Source organism: Ascidiella aspersa, chromosome 5 (assembly GCF_963924565.1).
Source record: "Ascidiella aspersa chromosome 5, kaAscAspe10.2, whole genome shotgun sequence".
NCBI classification, from domain to species: domain Eukaryota; kingdom Metazoa; phylum Chordata; class Ascidiacea; order Phlebobranchia; family Ascidiidae; genus Ascidiella; species Ascidiella aspersa.
This window is the reverse complement of record NC_139451.1, coordinates 32,268,915-32,285,886: the sequence shown is the minus strand read 5'-3', so window position 1 is coordinate 32,285,886 and position 16,972 is coordinate 32,268,915. Positions and strand designations below refer to the sequence as shown.

Sequence of the window (16,972 nt, the reverse complement as noted above, 5' to 3'; positions counted from 1 at the left end):
CAATACCCGTTTAAGTTCAGTTTCAATTGTAATTCTATTGGATTTTTTCAACTTGTCAGGCCGCTAATTACCTGTCCTTAACCCAATTCAGTTGTTAGTTGCAAGTCATCAGCTGCTAAAATCTAGCCACGATGAGATTCGAATTCACGACCTCAGTCACACCACAACCGTTGCTCTATTAACTAAATTAAGCAGTTTCAGATGGAGCATGTCGACAAAAGTTATGACACCGTTTCTTGAAGCATGCTGTGTGTGCAACTTAAACTAATTTTGTCGTTTAACGATTAATGATCGTGGAAATGTGCATATGCCTCCTAATTAGCAAAGCTATCGGCATAAGCTAAAGCTAAACAAATAAACATTTTAAAAACATCTCTTTCAGCACGAAATATTACTGGGATAATTTTGTAAAATACTTTTGCAATGTTATTTGTTGTATAAAAATAATTGAAATACGTCTTTTTCATTTTCCGCCTGTTAGCGACACGAAGGCTCCTAAACATTTCGAGCCCTGCAGCAGTTTCGAACCGAATTCTTATTTCATTCAGAAATTTTAAATCTGTCAAAGCTGAGCTTAGTAGAACGATACGACCCCAGAAGGAACTCGTGGACTCAAGTTCGACCCACCAACGATAGACGGGTGTACCATGCAACTTGTGTGTTGCAAGGAAAGCTCCATGTTATTTGCGGGTGAGGATTCCGAAATAAAAATAATTTAACCACTGTGAATTAAAAAAAAACGACTTGTAATAAAATCGGTGAACTGTAGTGGGATTTATTGTGGCTTTTCCATGATTTTTTATATTTTCCTGATAAGATAACAAAACGATGGCTTTATATTTAGCGAGTAAAGTTGCTTTTCGCCCGAGACGCAGATATAATTGCAACTAAAAAACAAAAAAAACCAAGCCCCGACAATTTGTTGGTTGCTAATGTTAATATTAAAATACTGGGGTAAAGTTGGTAATAATTAAATGGTTTCTTATTTGTATTTGGTCGCAATCGCGAATGGATACATGTTTTTTTCGTATTTATTTTTCGTAGATATATTTAAGCAATTGTTCCTGCCATTAATACTTTTTACTGTTGTTTTTATTTGTGATTTATTGTTGCGTTTCCACTATTTTATATATATTTTCTTAAAAAGCGAACAAAATGATGGGTTTGTTGCTATTCGCCCGAGACACAGATATAATTGCAATTAAAACAAACAAAAAACTGCTTTAAGAATTCACTTTCACCATTGTTGTCATAAAAAGCACAAGTAAGGTTAGAGTGATAATTAAATGGCTTCTTAATTGTATTTGGGCTCAGATTGGAGCTTACTTCAATTCTATTTTCCCGATGTGAAACTCATTTTTCTTGGCGTTTATGTTTTCTAGATATATTTAACCTATGTTTTTTGGCATTAATACTTGGCTAAACAATATTCGTCGGTTAAGAATGTAACTGATTGTTTCTAATAATAATGCTTGCCAAAGTTTTACAAATTGTTTTCATCGTTGTTGTACATCTTGTCACAGACTCAACGAGAAAACGGTGGAAGTTTACGACCTCACTGATGATTTGGCCAACCATTTCCACACTGATGATTTTGCCAACCACGGTTGCATTGTTGCAGTTTAAATGACGCAGAGCTTAAAATTGCGTTTATCCAATTCCACAAAGTTCTTTGCGTCCACTGTCCAGTGCTTATTTGCTTCACAAAACCAAGCTGTTGACAACATTAAGGCTTTCCTATTTTTCCAATCATCCAATGATGTGAAAAACGTGAATAGCAATTAGCAATCAATAATATCTTTTGTGGACGTATAAACCTATATTGCCTATTATCTCGTTTTAAACAAAGTTTTATTTCAAATGTTGTACCAAACTGATTTTTTCTTTACTTAACCTGTACAATTTTATAGCCTATAATGTGTACACCTTTATTCTGTTATTTTTCTTTTTTTGATGAAATTAGTTGTTATTCATGCTGAAGTTCAGAACCAAGCTTGAAAAAAGAAATGCAAACATGTTCTTGTTTGTATTCCTAGTTGTTATTTCTATGATGCGATTTGGGAGCCCCACGCAGTGGCGTATTTTGTCCTTTATATTTTTGTAATAATATTTGTTTTACAAAAATACAATCTTTTGTAAAAAATTATATTTATCATCTTTTAGACAAAATCTTTTGTAAAAATTTGTATTTTTCTTCTTTTCGACAGTTTGATTGTTTTGTTATTCGTCGACGACATTTATAAAATAAAGTTTCACGAAACTTTCAAAAACCTAACCCTTTTTTAAACCGATTAATTTTCCTTCACTTTATTCGACTTGTTACATGAGGGTTTGCGCTTGACATAAGCTTGGCGCTTTGTTGTACAAGATGCTCGATTAAAGAAATGTAACTTGCGTGTTAAGTTGAGACACTTCCACCCCGCGATCTCATACCTTCTAAATTCTTCTTTGTTCAGTTTTCAAAGTGGCATTTCGCCTCACTGTTTCTTATGATATTTCTACAGTTATAGAAATGTGTACGAGTGGTCTATATCAGGGATCGGCAACCTTTTTTTGCACTGCGGACCGGTTTAAAACTGAAATTTTGTTGCGAATCGGCCTTAGAAAACAAAAAACCTTTAATAAAGAAAATATATTACAACTTTTTTTTAATGTGAGATGCTTCCATCTATGAATTATTGAACTTACTGAAACCCGCGGGAGGCATCTTGCAGCCAATCAATTTAACCTAGCCAACGGCTCATTTCAATAAAACTTATACCCCTTTACGTTTTTCTAAATTACACTAACTTGTATCATAGCCTACCATTAAATTACACTAACTTGTATCATAGCCTACCATTAAATTACACTTGAATCATTATAGCCAGCTTGTCAAAAATAGGATATTTTAAACCTATTTAAAAAAGTCACACTTTGTATAATAATGTATTTTAGATCCGATTTTTAACCAGGCTTTACACGACACTTTCTATAGTTACGTAATACCAAAACTTAAAAAATTATTAAAAAGTGCGAGCCAAAGACCGACAACTGAAAAGTAGAACCGACATCCAAGGATGCCGGATTTAACAAATTTCAACGTGGTTGATTTTAGAAAAACTTTTAGGCTTGTTTTTCCGTCATTTTTATCGAGGCTTAAGCTAAAAATATAGAGGCTGAAACTTGTTAAAACTAATTAAAATGCATACGTGTTTTGGAAACCTTTTCTGCTTAAATACCAAAATAATAAATGATTCCATTATGGGACATTGTTAATAAACATTGTTTGCATGAATTTATTTTATTGACTTTGAGATGAGAACACTTGAACATCAAAAAAACATGATATTTTAGCGCATTAATGGATATATTGTCAGTACTAGGAGTTGCAATAAAAATATACATTTTGGAAGTTGTCACTTGTGAACGAACAATATGTAATTTATATGGCCACAGCACACTAGTTGTTTTAAACCTCATGAGAGCTTGACACTAACTGCGATTTTTTATCATATCAATAAATACATTTAAACGGAAGGTAATGTGTTTGAAATATAAAAATACATCATAATTGTAATTGACTTTTTTCCATATTTTTTACTTCTCGGGTTTAAATCAAAATTTTATTCTGGCAAGTGGCAACCCATCTACGGACCGGTAACAAACTCCTTGCGGCCCGGCACCGGTCCGCGGACCAGCGGTTGCCGACCACTGGTGTATATAGGCCTATACATTTATACAAACAGGCTGCAGTTCATTCGATGTACCTTACGGTCTTTCGCTGCATCCTGGAACAAACAACTGTAATTTCTTTGTTACTTCGTACTGAGTTTTAGTTGTTTCGTTTAAAAAAAAAAAAAAATCTATTTAAAAATCTATAGCTGGAATTTTAACTTCAAATTGAATTGCAACGCTTAGGCTGAAAAGTGGAATTTAAACAAATGTTTATGATTTTATTGTTTTTGTATGGTTTACCTGGGACAACTTACTTTTGAACAAATGCAGTTTAAGCATTATTTGCACAGTCCGGTTATGATTTGCGCTTTTATAAATATTCAACACTATTTCCTATGACCTTACCAATTTATTTGTGAAAATAGCAATGATATTTATGACGTTTTATTTGATATCTGGGACAACTTAACACTTCTTGGATAAGGAAACAAGGAGTTGTTTTTATCGAAAAACAACAATAATTATAACAAAATAAGAAAAGAAATACAACATGAAGTGAATCTTGCGCTGTCGCATAGGATTTTTTCCCCTAGCATGTGCGCAGGGTGCCATGACAACACACGTGTTCCCATTCTCAATGAGTTTTTTTAATGTTTTACCAAGAAAGTCATATTTTATATAGGAAACAAATTTTCTGTAGGTAGTTGTTTGGCCTTGTTGTCTGTTGGGTATTAGCTTCCATAGATGTACAAGGAATTTCAAGCTCCTTTTTCCTGCATTAGTTTAAATTCGGAAGTGGTTTTTTGATTTATTTTGCCTTATATTATGACCGTGGATGTTTGAAGTTTGAAATAGGAGTTGAAAACTAAAGGTAAGAGTTGTTTTTTAAATTATACAAAGACTAAATTATAATTCGTCCATCTCGTGTGGTTTCGGCGAGTCCATTGTATAGAGGTTTGAGGTAGGGTTCCTCTCCGGGAATGTTTCGATGGGAAATTCCCGGGATTTCCCGCAAAATAACAATCCCGAATCCCGGTCATTCGGCAACCTAGCAAAGCGGTTAGCGTTTGAATGAGGGTGGGTCAGATGGTATTATTAATAATAAATATAATAACACTTGACTTACCCGAACGCAAGCACGCACCCTAACCCAAATAATGTGCGTTATATGGTTTGCGGTATTTTTGTTTTTTTTTGCATAAATTTCTATGTGCAGAAGTGAAGGAGCGCGAAAAATAGTACTAACCATGTTAACGTCATTGCATGTTGCATTATTTGCGCTTACCAGCGGAAAAAAAATTATTCTACCAATAAAATGCGCCCTGCATGCGCTTTTTTTAAATTCAAACAAACAAGGGTCCTAACTTTAATACGAGAAGGTCTTGTAACGCGCATTTCATGTAAAATCAACGTAAACTGTGGTCAGCCGCGAAAAATCACTCAAACGCGTAAAACTTACGTCGCGCCAACGGTTTTCAGTATGGTATTCCATTGTCAGCTGTGCAAATTTGTGCAGAAATCTAATTACAGCCGCGCAATTTTTAGGCTGCAAAATCGTCTCCCCCGCGCAAAATCCAAAGTATCCAATCTTGGTGCTATGTTTTGTAGTGCTTGGATATGATTAAGCTTTGTCGTATAGGTGCCCTTGTGGGGCTCGGGTTAACTTTTTATCTTTATAAATTCTGAGATATTTAGTAATGTTAGTAAATATGTTTGTTGCTATAATAATTAAACACTCTTGTGAATCAGGTTGTCATGTATAGTGAAACATTATGTAATTGGTTTTACTGTAATTCATTGATAAAATTGGCTGCAAAGAGCAGTGGTTCTCAACCGCCGGTCCGTCAACTTTCCTGCCAGTTATAAATATATTCCAATCTTAAATCTCAACTACAAAATGCAATATGCTGAAGGCTTGTCCATCAAATTTAGAACTTCGTCAGCTTCGTAATTTGCTCCATTGTGATGTAACATAGAGTTTATGGTCTACTTTGGACTCTATCGTACGACACAATGCAAGTATTGTGCCCAACTGTTTAAAAGTAGACTATAGATCGTTTAAGTCTTAAATTTTAGGACCAGTTGTATGTCAAAAACTTTAATAGAACCACGTATAATAAATGATATCAAAGAGACAGCAGCAAATTGCTCATTGAATTTAAGTTTCCATTCTTTGCTTTTAAGTTGCATACTTTTGTCATATTTGCATTTTGGGTTGATTATGATTTTTGAAGGTCCACCGCCGGTCCGCAAAATTTGTTTTAAAATTTTACCGGCCTGTAAAATAAAAAAGGTTGAGAACCACTGACTTAGAGCACATTTTAATTTTGTGGCCGAATATGACTGAATATTATTATTCATAAACAAGTCTGATCGCTGGCTAACTTAGGTTGCTTTGAGTAATGTGTAAAAATTTCTGATCGATATCTTGCTTACTTCCGGAGATATTACGCAAATATTTTACACTGCGTACTTCCTTGGTACATTTATCCATATTTCTGCATGTCTTGTTTTAATTTGTATTTTTCTTTGTGGTTCTGTTATTTGTTTATGTGATTGAAACAAGAGATTCGCTTCTGCTAGGTCATTTGCATATAATCTGTTAACTTTTGGGCATCGTTTTGAGGAGATCTGTAGAAATATTTTTGGCGAAACCCAAATTGGTACTGTGCTTTTTTTTTCAGAAAACTTAACATTTGTTGTTGTATACTACTATTTTATTTAAATATTTTGCAGAATATTGATAGGAAATCAGAACATTTATTAGGGTTTGTAGCAGGGCTGCGGAGTCGGACTCGGGATCCGAGGAGTCGGTTTGTTTTTGCTAGAGTCGGACTCGGGACTCACGTAAGACCTTGTAAAACTACCCGAGTCAGGCATGCGCATGCGCAGTACCAAATTTTAAAACTGATATGGCTGCCAACCGGAAATTGTAAAGGTGGATTATTATATGGAGTAAATGAATTATATGATACCTCTATAAGTGGACTGCTGAATATCCACGTTATTTTAGTTACGTAAATTGGTGAAATACAGGCTGTAGAGTCTGGGCCGGACTCGGGACTCAACAAAATCACACATTTGACCTGAGTCGGACTCTGGACTTGGGAGTTGGACTCCGTTTTTGTTTTTTTTGGCCGGAGACGGACTCGGGTTATTTTTAACCGACTCCGCAGCCCGTGTTTGTAGTCATAGGTAAACATTAAAAAGAGTAAAATAAAATGATGCAGTCATTGTATAGCGCTTGGTTTGCTGTTATTATTTCAGTTGCCATTTTTATAACCTATACTGAAATGTGGTGCGGGCCCTCTGATTTATTATTAACTTTATGTACTTGTACCTGCAATAGTAGTCATTTAACTAATGTATTACTGTCCTGTTAAGTTTCCCACACTTCAACATGGCAACAGCAGATGTCTCGACAACATTTCAAGAAGATTTCACAGAAAAACCTGATATATTGGAACTGCTTAACAGGTAATTGAATTAATCATGATAGCTATTGTGACATCTCAATAAAATACCCTATATCAGTGGTTCTCAACCTTTTTAGCATATGGACCGGTAAAATTTCAAAACAAGTTTTGTGGACCGGTGGACCTTTAAAAATCAAAATCAACCCAAAATTTAATAACGCAACAAAATGCAACTGAAACACTTCTTAGATTTCACATACAACTGGTTTAAAAGTTTAAGACTGAAACAGGTGGCCTACTTTTAAACAGTGAGGCAAAACACTTGCAGCATCGTGACGTACAAAGAAGTCCAAAGTTATTATTAACTCTATATTCTGCCACAATGCTGCAAACTACGGACGGAGGGAGTTCTAAATTTGATGGATAACCCTTTAACATCATGAATTTTGCAACTGAGATATAAAATTGTACATTTCGACAGGAAAATTGACGCAGACCGGCACCGATCCGTGGACTTGCGGTTGAGAACCACTGCCATATATGATGCTAGTAGTGGTACTCGTCCGATACTAGGGTGGTATCAATGCTAACAGATCAGGTACTACTGTTTAGATGAAAGAAAAACATGCTGCTGTGATCAAAATTAAAATGACAGATGAACAACTGGAGAGACTTTTGAATTGCATTTACACTAATGATGTGCAGATTACAAATGAGAATGCATTGGAATTGCATGAAGATGCTGACTACACACAGATTGGATGTATTTATATATATATAGTAATCGTTTTTAATTTATTTTTTCTTTACTTGAAAAAACAATTAAATTCACAGAATATTTTTAATTCCAGCATGTAATGTCCTATTTAACAATTTAAACTGTATATAATAATCTATTTTGATTTGTTATTTTGTTTTCTTAATCTAAAAAGTATATAAATATGCAGAAAAGTCTCAATTCCAGCATGTAATGTCTCGTTAAAACAATTTTAACAATAATTAGTAACAAAAGTCTCTGATTTACCTTTCATACCAATATTTTTTACATGGCAATTTTGGTTATTTAATCAATCATTTAAACACAATTTTGTGTTTTTTATAGTTCTTAAATCCAACTGTGCCAAGTACATCTTGCAAATGGTGGGTGTTGATAATTGCTTGGAAATCCTGGCTCATGCCCAGCGATACCATCTCACCAAAATAGAGGAAAGAGCAAAACAAGTGATACATCACAACTTTGAAACTGTTGTGCAACAAGATGACTTTAAACAACTGGATTTTGACTCTATGTCTGCAATAATTAAGGATGAAAATGTAAGGTAATTGGGGAATAAATATGTATGTAGTACATTTATATTGTCTAGTACTATGCTCTTCAACCTTTTTTTGTTTGGTGAACCCTTGAAGTTTTTGTGACAAACTCATGCACCCTGTTAACTTAAAAGGTAAAAAGCGATATGAAACATTTTATACATATCATGTCAATTAAACCAAGCGGAGCTGTCGAAGTTTTACACACTGTCGGTGAGGGTTTGATTATGGCTGCAGGCTGCTTGCGAGTACTATTGCATGTCATAAAACAACATTCAAACCTTACACAAAAAACAAAAATGCAACTTTCACCACGGCAGTCAGGCAAAAAAGACAGACTGCATGTCTCAATAAGTTAGTTCACAACGATTACACCAATGTCTCATAGAAATCTGTAATTACTGGTAAATACGATGTAACATTAATGGTTCATTAAAAGTTTGTGCACCCTTGTATACCTTTTCGTACTAGTACACCCATGCATATTTTGGTGCACACTAGGGTGCACCGTGTTCCCCGGTTGAAGAGCACTGGTCTAATATATTTATAATCTGCAAATATGTGCATATAATTATATATATACACATCAGGAATGTTATCTTTAGAAACAAGGAGAATCTGTATTCACTGGAATCATTCAATGGGTTCACTTCAAACTTTCCGAGCGTAAGCAACATTTTGTAAAACTTTTTTCTCAACTTGACCTTTCAACTTTTTCTGGTGGATTCTTTCAGACAAGCGTTATTTTTGAGGTGGGTTACAGCTATTAATCCCCAAAAAGCTTGCTTTATTTTAGATAGCAGGAGCTATTGTACAGTTTTATAGTGAGTTATATCATTGTTTTTTTTTGTACTGAACTGGTTTTACTGGCTTGTACCATTCCTCACACATTATACCAACTACAATGCGTTGTCACGATTACGTAATAGTGGGACAACATAAAAATACCAAGTTGATTTTTTGCACGAAGCACAAAAAAAAATTTATTAGTTTTTTCTTTAAATTGGATAACCTAAATTTAGACGACATGATGCATTGTGTTCACAAAAAAAATGATATATTGGATTTTATCAAGCGGATTATGTTCCAAGGGTGTTAACTCATAGCTAAACTATGCGCTTTGTTTCTTTCGCAAATCATTACAGCAATTATGTATGGCAGGGGTCCGAAACCTAAGCTAAGGAAGCCATAAAAGTCCAATATTCTTGGTTGTATTTCCATGAGAGCCAAATAACACTTTTTAACATCTAGTTATAAGTTGGAAAAAAATAGTAAATTGAGCAGGGTCGTTTATTTTGTTCTCATTTAAAGGACTGTCAATAATATGCACCAAAATGAATTGGCTAAGTTTATACAATTTTAATTACGAAGTCTGTTGAAAAAATAGGGCCTTTTGGATATAAAAAGATTCGCGACAATAATTTGCTACTATGTGTAATAGAAAAGGATAAATAAAGTTAGGAAAGCGGGAAGATTTTTTCATCAAAAGAGCGATATGGAGCTACCAAAAGAGCCATATAATGATGTATGATCATGTGATACGCAAGCAAGTCTTCACTGGTCTAAAACAGAAGCAATTAACAGAAAAATTGTATTACATCAAGAGCCACATGCAGACCACTTTAAAGGTCGTGGGTCGTATGTTGTGCAGAACTGATATGAAGTATGAGACAGTTAACTGTATGAAAGCAGAATTAACTGAAACATTTAACTTGTAAAAATTGGTTGGCTCATGTTTTGAAATCATTCAATTAAAACAAAATAACCGAGTATTTTGTTTTTAGTCACTTGTTCGTGAAAACGTTTCTTGCTGTCATGCTGTAATGGAAGCGATGGGAAAACTTCTCAAAACTCAACCCAAACCTCAAGGTTATACTTCATCAGATTTTTTATAATTTATCAGATTTTTTTCTTTAGTTATGAGGTAGAATTTACTAGGTTGTGTAGCATTGAAAAACATACACCTTTTGTTATTTCTTCATTAATATTTTTGTCAAACTAGATTTACAACGCCATTAACAGTTAGTTATAGTAATGATAAATTAATTTACTACAACCAAAAAAAAAAAAATAGTAATAAATGATTTAATTAATGTTTTGCAACTCATATAGATTTAGGTATTTACCAGCATGAACATATTTTGTGTTACCTACTGACAAGTGTTTCATAAATGCTGACAACCGGCATGTCTTAAAAAACGAGTGTTACTCCAGCAGAATCAACAAAGTTTCTGATGGTTGGAGGTGATGGATCAGAGAAACAATGTGTGCAGTATGATGTCATAACCAAAAAGAAAGAAGAATTGCCGGCAAGTGATAAGTATATAAATGGTCAAAGTGGAGTGAATTGTTTTAAAGTTGTGGTTCCCAAACTGTGGTATGCGCACCATCGGTAGTGCGCGAGAGTCTTTCAGGTGGTATGCGACTACGTATAAATTTTGCGAAACCTTTTTAAAGCATAATGTATAATTTTCAGAAAACTTTCAACCAATAGAACTTTCAGATTCGATAATTTGCAATGTTGCGTTTTAGTGACCTTTAATTTGCATATTTATGACGTAACACTTATCTTGTTCAAGATAATAAAACGTTAATTGTTAGCAGCTGGTGGAGACAAAACAACTACATGAATCGCATTAAAACTATTTGCTGTGTTTTGTTTAGTTTATGGCTTTTATGCTTCTTGGAATGACGTTTGTTAAACTTTAATACAGCTACATGCTTATTTTCTTATCTATATGCTAAAATAGTTATAGTTTGATATATTCTAGCCATATGTAACTTAGGTGGTACATGATCACTGTACAAAAGCTCAATATGGTACGCGAGAAAAAAAGTTTGGGAATCACATCACTGTTCTAAAGCAATTGTTAAACATCTCCAAGTGTCCATTGTTTTAACCCAATCGATTATATTAACTAGTCAGTAGTCACTTACTGATATGCGTTAGTGACCAAAGGGATGCGTGTAGTTTAAAATTTCACCTTGTTATTTTTCTGGAAGTGAACAATATATAGATCAGAAATTTTACACATTCTCGAAGCTAATTTAGTAATTCTGTGTTTTTTGTTCAAAATTAGTTCAACTGTGGTTTTATTTCCAGCAATCGGTCGTTCCACTTTATTGTGCGACTGCGGTGAAGTTTATGAACAAGGTTTTCATCTTTGGTGGAGATGGTGAAATCAATAAAAGTTGCCAAATGTTTGACCTCATCGACCAAACTTGGACAGTTTTGGCCGATATGCCAGAAAGCCGATGTGATGCCGCTTGTGCAGTTTTAAATGGTGAGAAACAACTATTTATTTAAAATGACAAATACACCTGTGTTGAACAAACGCACGTTCGCTTCAGCATTGAAAACTGACGGAAACGTTACGGACTTGGTCCGCTATTTTGTCGACTGTTTGCTGTGTAATTTTTGGGTATATTATGCACGGATTTGTAATGTAGCTTGATAATGAATTGCAAAGCCAAAAAGGTCTAGTAGATCGACATCATCTTGATTGTACATCAACTGTATATGATACAAGCTCGTATCAAAACGTCTTTATCAAGATGCTGTCTATCTACTCGACAGTTTCTGACAAATGTGTAATTTTTGTTCTCATTTTAGCGTTTTCAAAATATGTAAAGTGTTTTAAAAAGGCAACCTTTCGATCTGGCATATTTGTAATTTCCGACTGGCATATTTGCCTTACCGACTGGCATATTTGTAAAACCTAAATAACAGTTTTTCTATAATTCGCCTTTCAGTTGTTGCTTATATGTCTGTGCTTAAATCTTCGTTCAATATAAATATTTTTGCTGTTAACTCAGGTTTGATCTACTTCACCGGAGGTTAAAAAAATAACCACAGAAGGCCTCTATCAACTTGTTACATCTACGACCCCGACAACAATTCCTGGAGCAAGGGACTTGACTTAATGCAACCGAGAAGTGGCCACGCAATGGTCGAATTTGAAGGTAGAGATGAAAGTTGACTTTACCTCGCATCGCTATCAGCTGTTTGCGGACCCAACTTTAAGAAGGATTGTTAATGTGATATTGGATACCGGAGAGTTTATTTAATAGACATTTGTAAGTTTAAAATAAGGTTATTGACTCCCTATAGGATGACTTGAAACTTTTGTCAACGTTATGTTTTTAATCAACTTACTTTTTTAGTAAACCTACAGTAAGACTTGGCTCGTATGTTTTTTTCCCAGTCCTGGCTACTTGAAATTAATGTGAAACTATTTGTTACTTTACGAAAATTAGAGCGTAAGTAGCATTTGAGAAACTTCTGCAGTAAAAAATCTGTTAAACAATTGCCTATAAAAGTGAACCTTTATTATTATTAAACCAGGGGTGGGCAAATGTATTCAATGGAAGAGCCATTTGCAGAAAATACAAGTACCAGAGAGCCTCAAAATTATTTTAATACAAAAACGGTAAATAATGCAAGGTCAGCAATAATAATAGAATTGTAGCAAAACGGTAATAATCAACACAATAATAATAACGGTAATAGCAAAATAACACGCAAAATATTTGTCAATATCAGTCTTTTGTTAACTACAGTAACTCTTCGGACTCTATGTCTAGTGTTACGTCAAAATCGAAATGCTGGCCTAAATAAAAAAAAGAAAAAATAGAGAAACGTTTATAAACAGTACTGTTGGTAACCTTTACAATTTTTTGGAATTTTACGATTCAACTAGAAGAGCCACAAAAAACATACCGGAGATCCGCATGCGGCTGCGAGCGGCAGTTTTTCCACCCCTGTAATAAACCTTTGTGTTGTGTTTTTGTTTGTTGTTTTTCCAGGTTCACTTTTTGTTATTGGTGGACATAGCGACTGTTCATGCCTCAACTCATGTGAGAAGTTCTCGGATAATCGGTGGTCAGCAATTCCACACATGAATGAAGCTAGAGATTTTTTATCAGTTGCTGCATTTCAAGGAAACATTTACGCAACTTGCGGTTCCAATGGTAATTGTAGTTTTTGCATTCTTTATTAAACATTCAATAGGTTTGTGAATATTTTATTTTAGTAGTTTTTTATTTTAGGTTTTATAGATTTGTGTCTTTATGTGGAACATTTGTAAACAGAAGAAATGAGTTATTTACGCTTTGCCCGATAGCACGAAAATTCACTGGGATATTTTTGGCAAAACCTTTTTTGGTCGTATATAAAAAAGTTGAAAAGAGTCGTTTTAAATTTCTGCCATGAGCAGGCTGTTGATTCTTTCGAAAAAGGACAGGAATACATAAAACAGCTTCAACTAAAGGAACGTTTATATTTGTTTTGCAATGTCGGTTGTTCGTTTCAACAACTTAACAAGTTTGAAAATGCGGTGAAATGCTTTGAATAAGAAATCGAACTTCATTTTTCGACGTCAGATCCCCATAAAGAAGTAGCGATATGTATTGTAGGTTGTCACAAGCTATTCGTATTCATCTAAACTTTTAAACATTTTTGAGGTTTCAGCAAAACACGAGTTAAATCAAAACATGAAAGCGTCTTCAGACCAGGGCTTTGGAGCAGGCGTAAATGTTAAATTGCTCCGGCTCCAGCTCCGGAGCTCTCTTTTATCATAGGTTAGCTCCAGCTCCGAAGCTTATTGATACCACTGCTCCAGCTCCGGTGAAAACGATCAAATGTGGTCAGTCAGTAGACAGTATAGTGGGTTGCAGCTGACTGCTCTACTCAGTCTGCTGTCAATTCCCTCAGCAACGTGGTTAGTTAGAAAAGGTGGCGCCAAAGAGGCAACAATTCTTAATTTTGTGAAGGGTTGCTGTTAAATTATAGTAATTCAGCTATTAGTAGTAACATAGCATCTTATAAAATACATTGGAGCCGGAGCTATTTTTTAAACAACTGATTCAGCTCCATTTGAATTTCACGTAGAGCTCCGGTTCCAGCTCCAGCTCCGTTGAAAATGCACGACTGTGGGCTCCAGCTCCAAAGCCCTGGTTCAGACTTCACCAATTGTGCTTTTTTTGCCAGGTGAGGACTGCCCAAGCACAGTAGAACGATATGACTCAATAAGCAACTCGTGGACTCAAGTTCGACCCACCAACGTTGGACGATGGTTCCATGCAACTTGTGTGTGGCAAGGAAAGCTACATGTTATTTGCGGGTAAGAACTCCGAATTGCATATAAAGTTATTATGCAAACAAGCAAAAAGTAAAACTACAATATTTGATTAGTTAACATTATCAATAAACACAGAACGTATAGAGTTGGAGTAATAATTAATAGCTTTCGTATTTGTCATTTTAGCTTCGTGTTTATTAAATATAGACATATTTACCGGATTGTTTCTGACAATAAAGCTTACGATAGGTAAAACTATTTGTCGGCTCGGCAATGCAGTTTTGGGGTACACAAGCACGGATCTGTAATGCAGCTTGATAATAAATTGCAAAGCCAAAAAGGTCGAGTAGATCGGCATCATCTTGATGACGTTTCGATACGAGCTTGTATCATCTTCAGTTAATGTGACTCAGAAGCACATTAAGCATCACTTATAAGAGATGGGACGCAATGAGCGATGCTTGAATTGCTTCTCAGTCACATTGACTGAAGATGATACAAGTTCGTATGGAAAGGTCTTAATCAAGATGATGCCGATCTAGTTGACCTTTTTGGCTTTGCAATTTATTATCAATGTAGTGTTTGTTTTGCAAATTGTTTATATCGTTGTTGTTCATCTTCATGTTGCAGAGACGAAGAGAAATCTGTGGAAGTTTACGACCCACAAGAAAACAAGTAGACCGTTTGTTTCCACACTGATGATTTTTTTAACTATGCTTGTATTGTTGCAGTTTAAATGGCACAGAGCCTAATATTTTGTTTGACCAACTTCAAAAAGTTCTTTAGCGTCCACTGCCAAGTGTCTATTTACTTAATAGAGCCAAGCTGTTGCCAACATTACTGTAGTCGTATTTACCAGTCAGATAATGCTTAACCTGATTTAAGTGGACACCAACACCACTCTTGGGTTGCCTAATCGGATGCATTCGCGCCTTATATTGATCTATATTACGTTTTTAAATATTGTTTAAAACTTAATTTTTTCTATCTTTTTAGCTTATGATTTATTCACCTAATTTTTGAGCTATGTTCGTTTTGTTTCTACCGTTGAAGTTATTTGAGTACTATCTTATCGAAGCAAGTAGCCTAAGCTTTTTTTCATGTTTGTTCTTATTCAAACAGTTGTAAAATAAAGTTAATTGCTCCACTTCTACTTTTCCCGAACCACCAAACATGTGATAAGTGATTTTAAACTACTTTGTTGCCAATTGGGTCCATTCACCAGTCGTGTCTATATTAACCGCTTTCACACAAAAATGTTTTCAAAATCGCCGAAAACTTGTAAATGTTTTATTTTTGTCTGACTGTCTGTGTATCTTAAAGCGCACTCGTTCATCGTCCCTAAACCTTGTGATCTACTTTTTGTTGTTTTTTAACTAAAATTTAGATTTTTAAAAACGCCAAACGAATTTAGCAAACAAGCTTGTTTGATGCTTGTAATTTTACAAGTGCTTATTTACTGAAGTGAGTTGACTCCCACTTTGCTTGTCGCTTTTATATGATTTTCAACAATGGACCGACCCTGGGATGATTGACGTGAATTGCCGGGAGACAGCACAGCCCCACCCAGTGGCCGATTTTGAGTTCTCGTTTCATGGCCTTTAACATTTATCTTCGAATAAGCCGTCACGAAATTGCGTTCTCATAGTCGATAATTGTAGTTTGCAATTTTTATAGACGTTATCGATGAAATGGTTACTTTCTGTCGCACTCTTTTGTCTAGAATCTAGTTGTTCGGCTGATGGGCCCCAAGAGCCACAAAAATCCAAAACAATGGTATATTAAAAAAAAACAAATAACCAAAAAATTAGCCAAAAACAATGTTGTAACAATCAATTTGTTCGCATGGTAGATTATTTTTTTAGTAGCTGACTGATTATTCCAACGATAAAACAGAGATGTTAACCGAAATTAAAATCGCGTTTTATTCCTTAAAAAGACCTGTATTAAGGGAAACACTACTTCATACAACAACGCCCTTAAGAGTATGATTTGAGTGTGCATTCCTTGAAAAGCACTTAACACGACTGTTTTAGTAATATAATATAATACTTTTCAAATTTAAATTTTAGGCAACTTTAACGATATAGAGGCGTAATAACATCTTTTTAATTTGTGGCTTTTGTATTGAAGCTAATTATTAAATAAGGAATATAATAATACTTGACCCACCCAAATCTATTCGCTAACTCACACCCAAACAAAAATATTTTGTTGATTTAATAATTGTTTTAACGCTGTAGTAGGATTCTAGACCAGTGCCGGAAAATCAACTGCCAGACAACCAACTTTTTTTACAGTCATTAACAACTATTATGCGAACTTTAAGTTCGGTCAGTTTATCACAGGAGCTAAATTATCTTAGTTTCGTTAAACTCAAATCCCAACAATTAGCTATTAAGCAAAAAGCAGAAAAGTTTCCGTAACAACTACATTGAATAAATGTGCTGCAAGCATCTCAATTATGAAAACAAAGCTGATTCCACAACCATTTTTGCGTCCTGCTAT

General features: G+C 34.7%; 2 protein-coding genes across 2 annotated transcripts; both read left to right on the top strand.

Annotated features, from left to right (window-relative positions):
- Window positions 1-7,721: 7,721 nt before the first annotated feature.
- LOC146146384 (kelch-like protein 25) lies at window positions 7,722-12,226 on the top strand. The gene is made up of 7 exons (XM_083390741.1): window positions 7,722-7,836; window positions 8,176-8,387; window positions 8,990-9,136; window positions 10,169-10,253; window positions 10,602-10,726; window positions 11,488-11,668; window positions 12,201-12,226. The coding sequence occupies exons 1-7, from the start codon at window positions 7,722-7,724 to the stop codon at window positions 12,224-12,226; spliced, it is 891 nt and encodes a 296-aa protein (XP_083246867.1).
- Window positions 12,227-12,239: 13 nt separating this feature from the next.
- On the top strand, window positions 12,240-15,619 carry LOC146146383 (kelch-like protein 35). Its single transcript, XM_083390383.1, has 4 exons — window positions 12,240-12,347; window positions 13,191-13,355; window positions 14,374-14,506; window positions 15,095-15,619. The coding sequence occupies exons 1-4, from the start codon at window positions 12,308-12,310 to the stop codon at window positions 15,141-15,143; spliced, it is 387 nt and encodes a 128-aa protein (XP_083246509.1). The 5' UTR covers window positions 12,240-12,307; the 3' UTR covers window positions 15,144-15,619.
- Window positions 15,620-16,972: the final 1,353 nt, after the last annotated feature.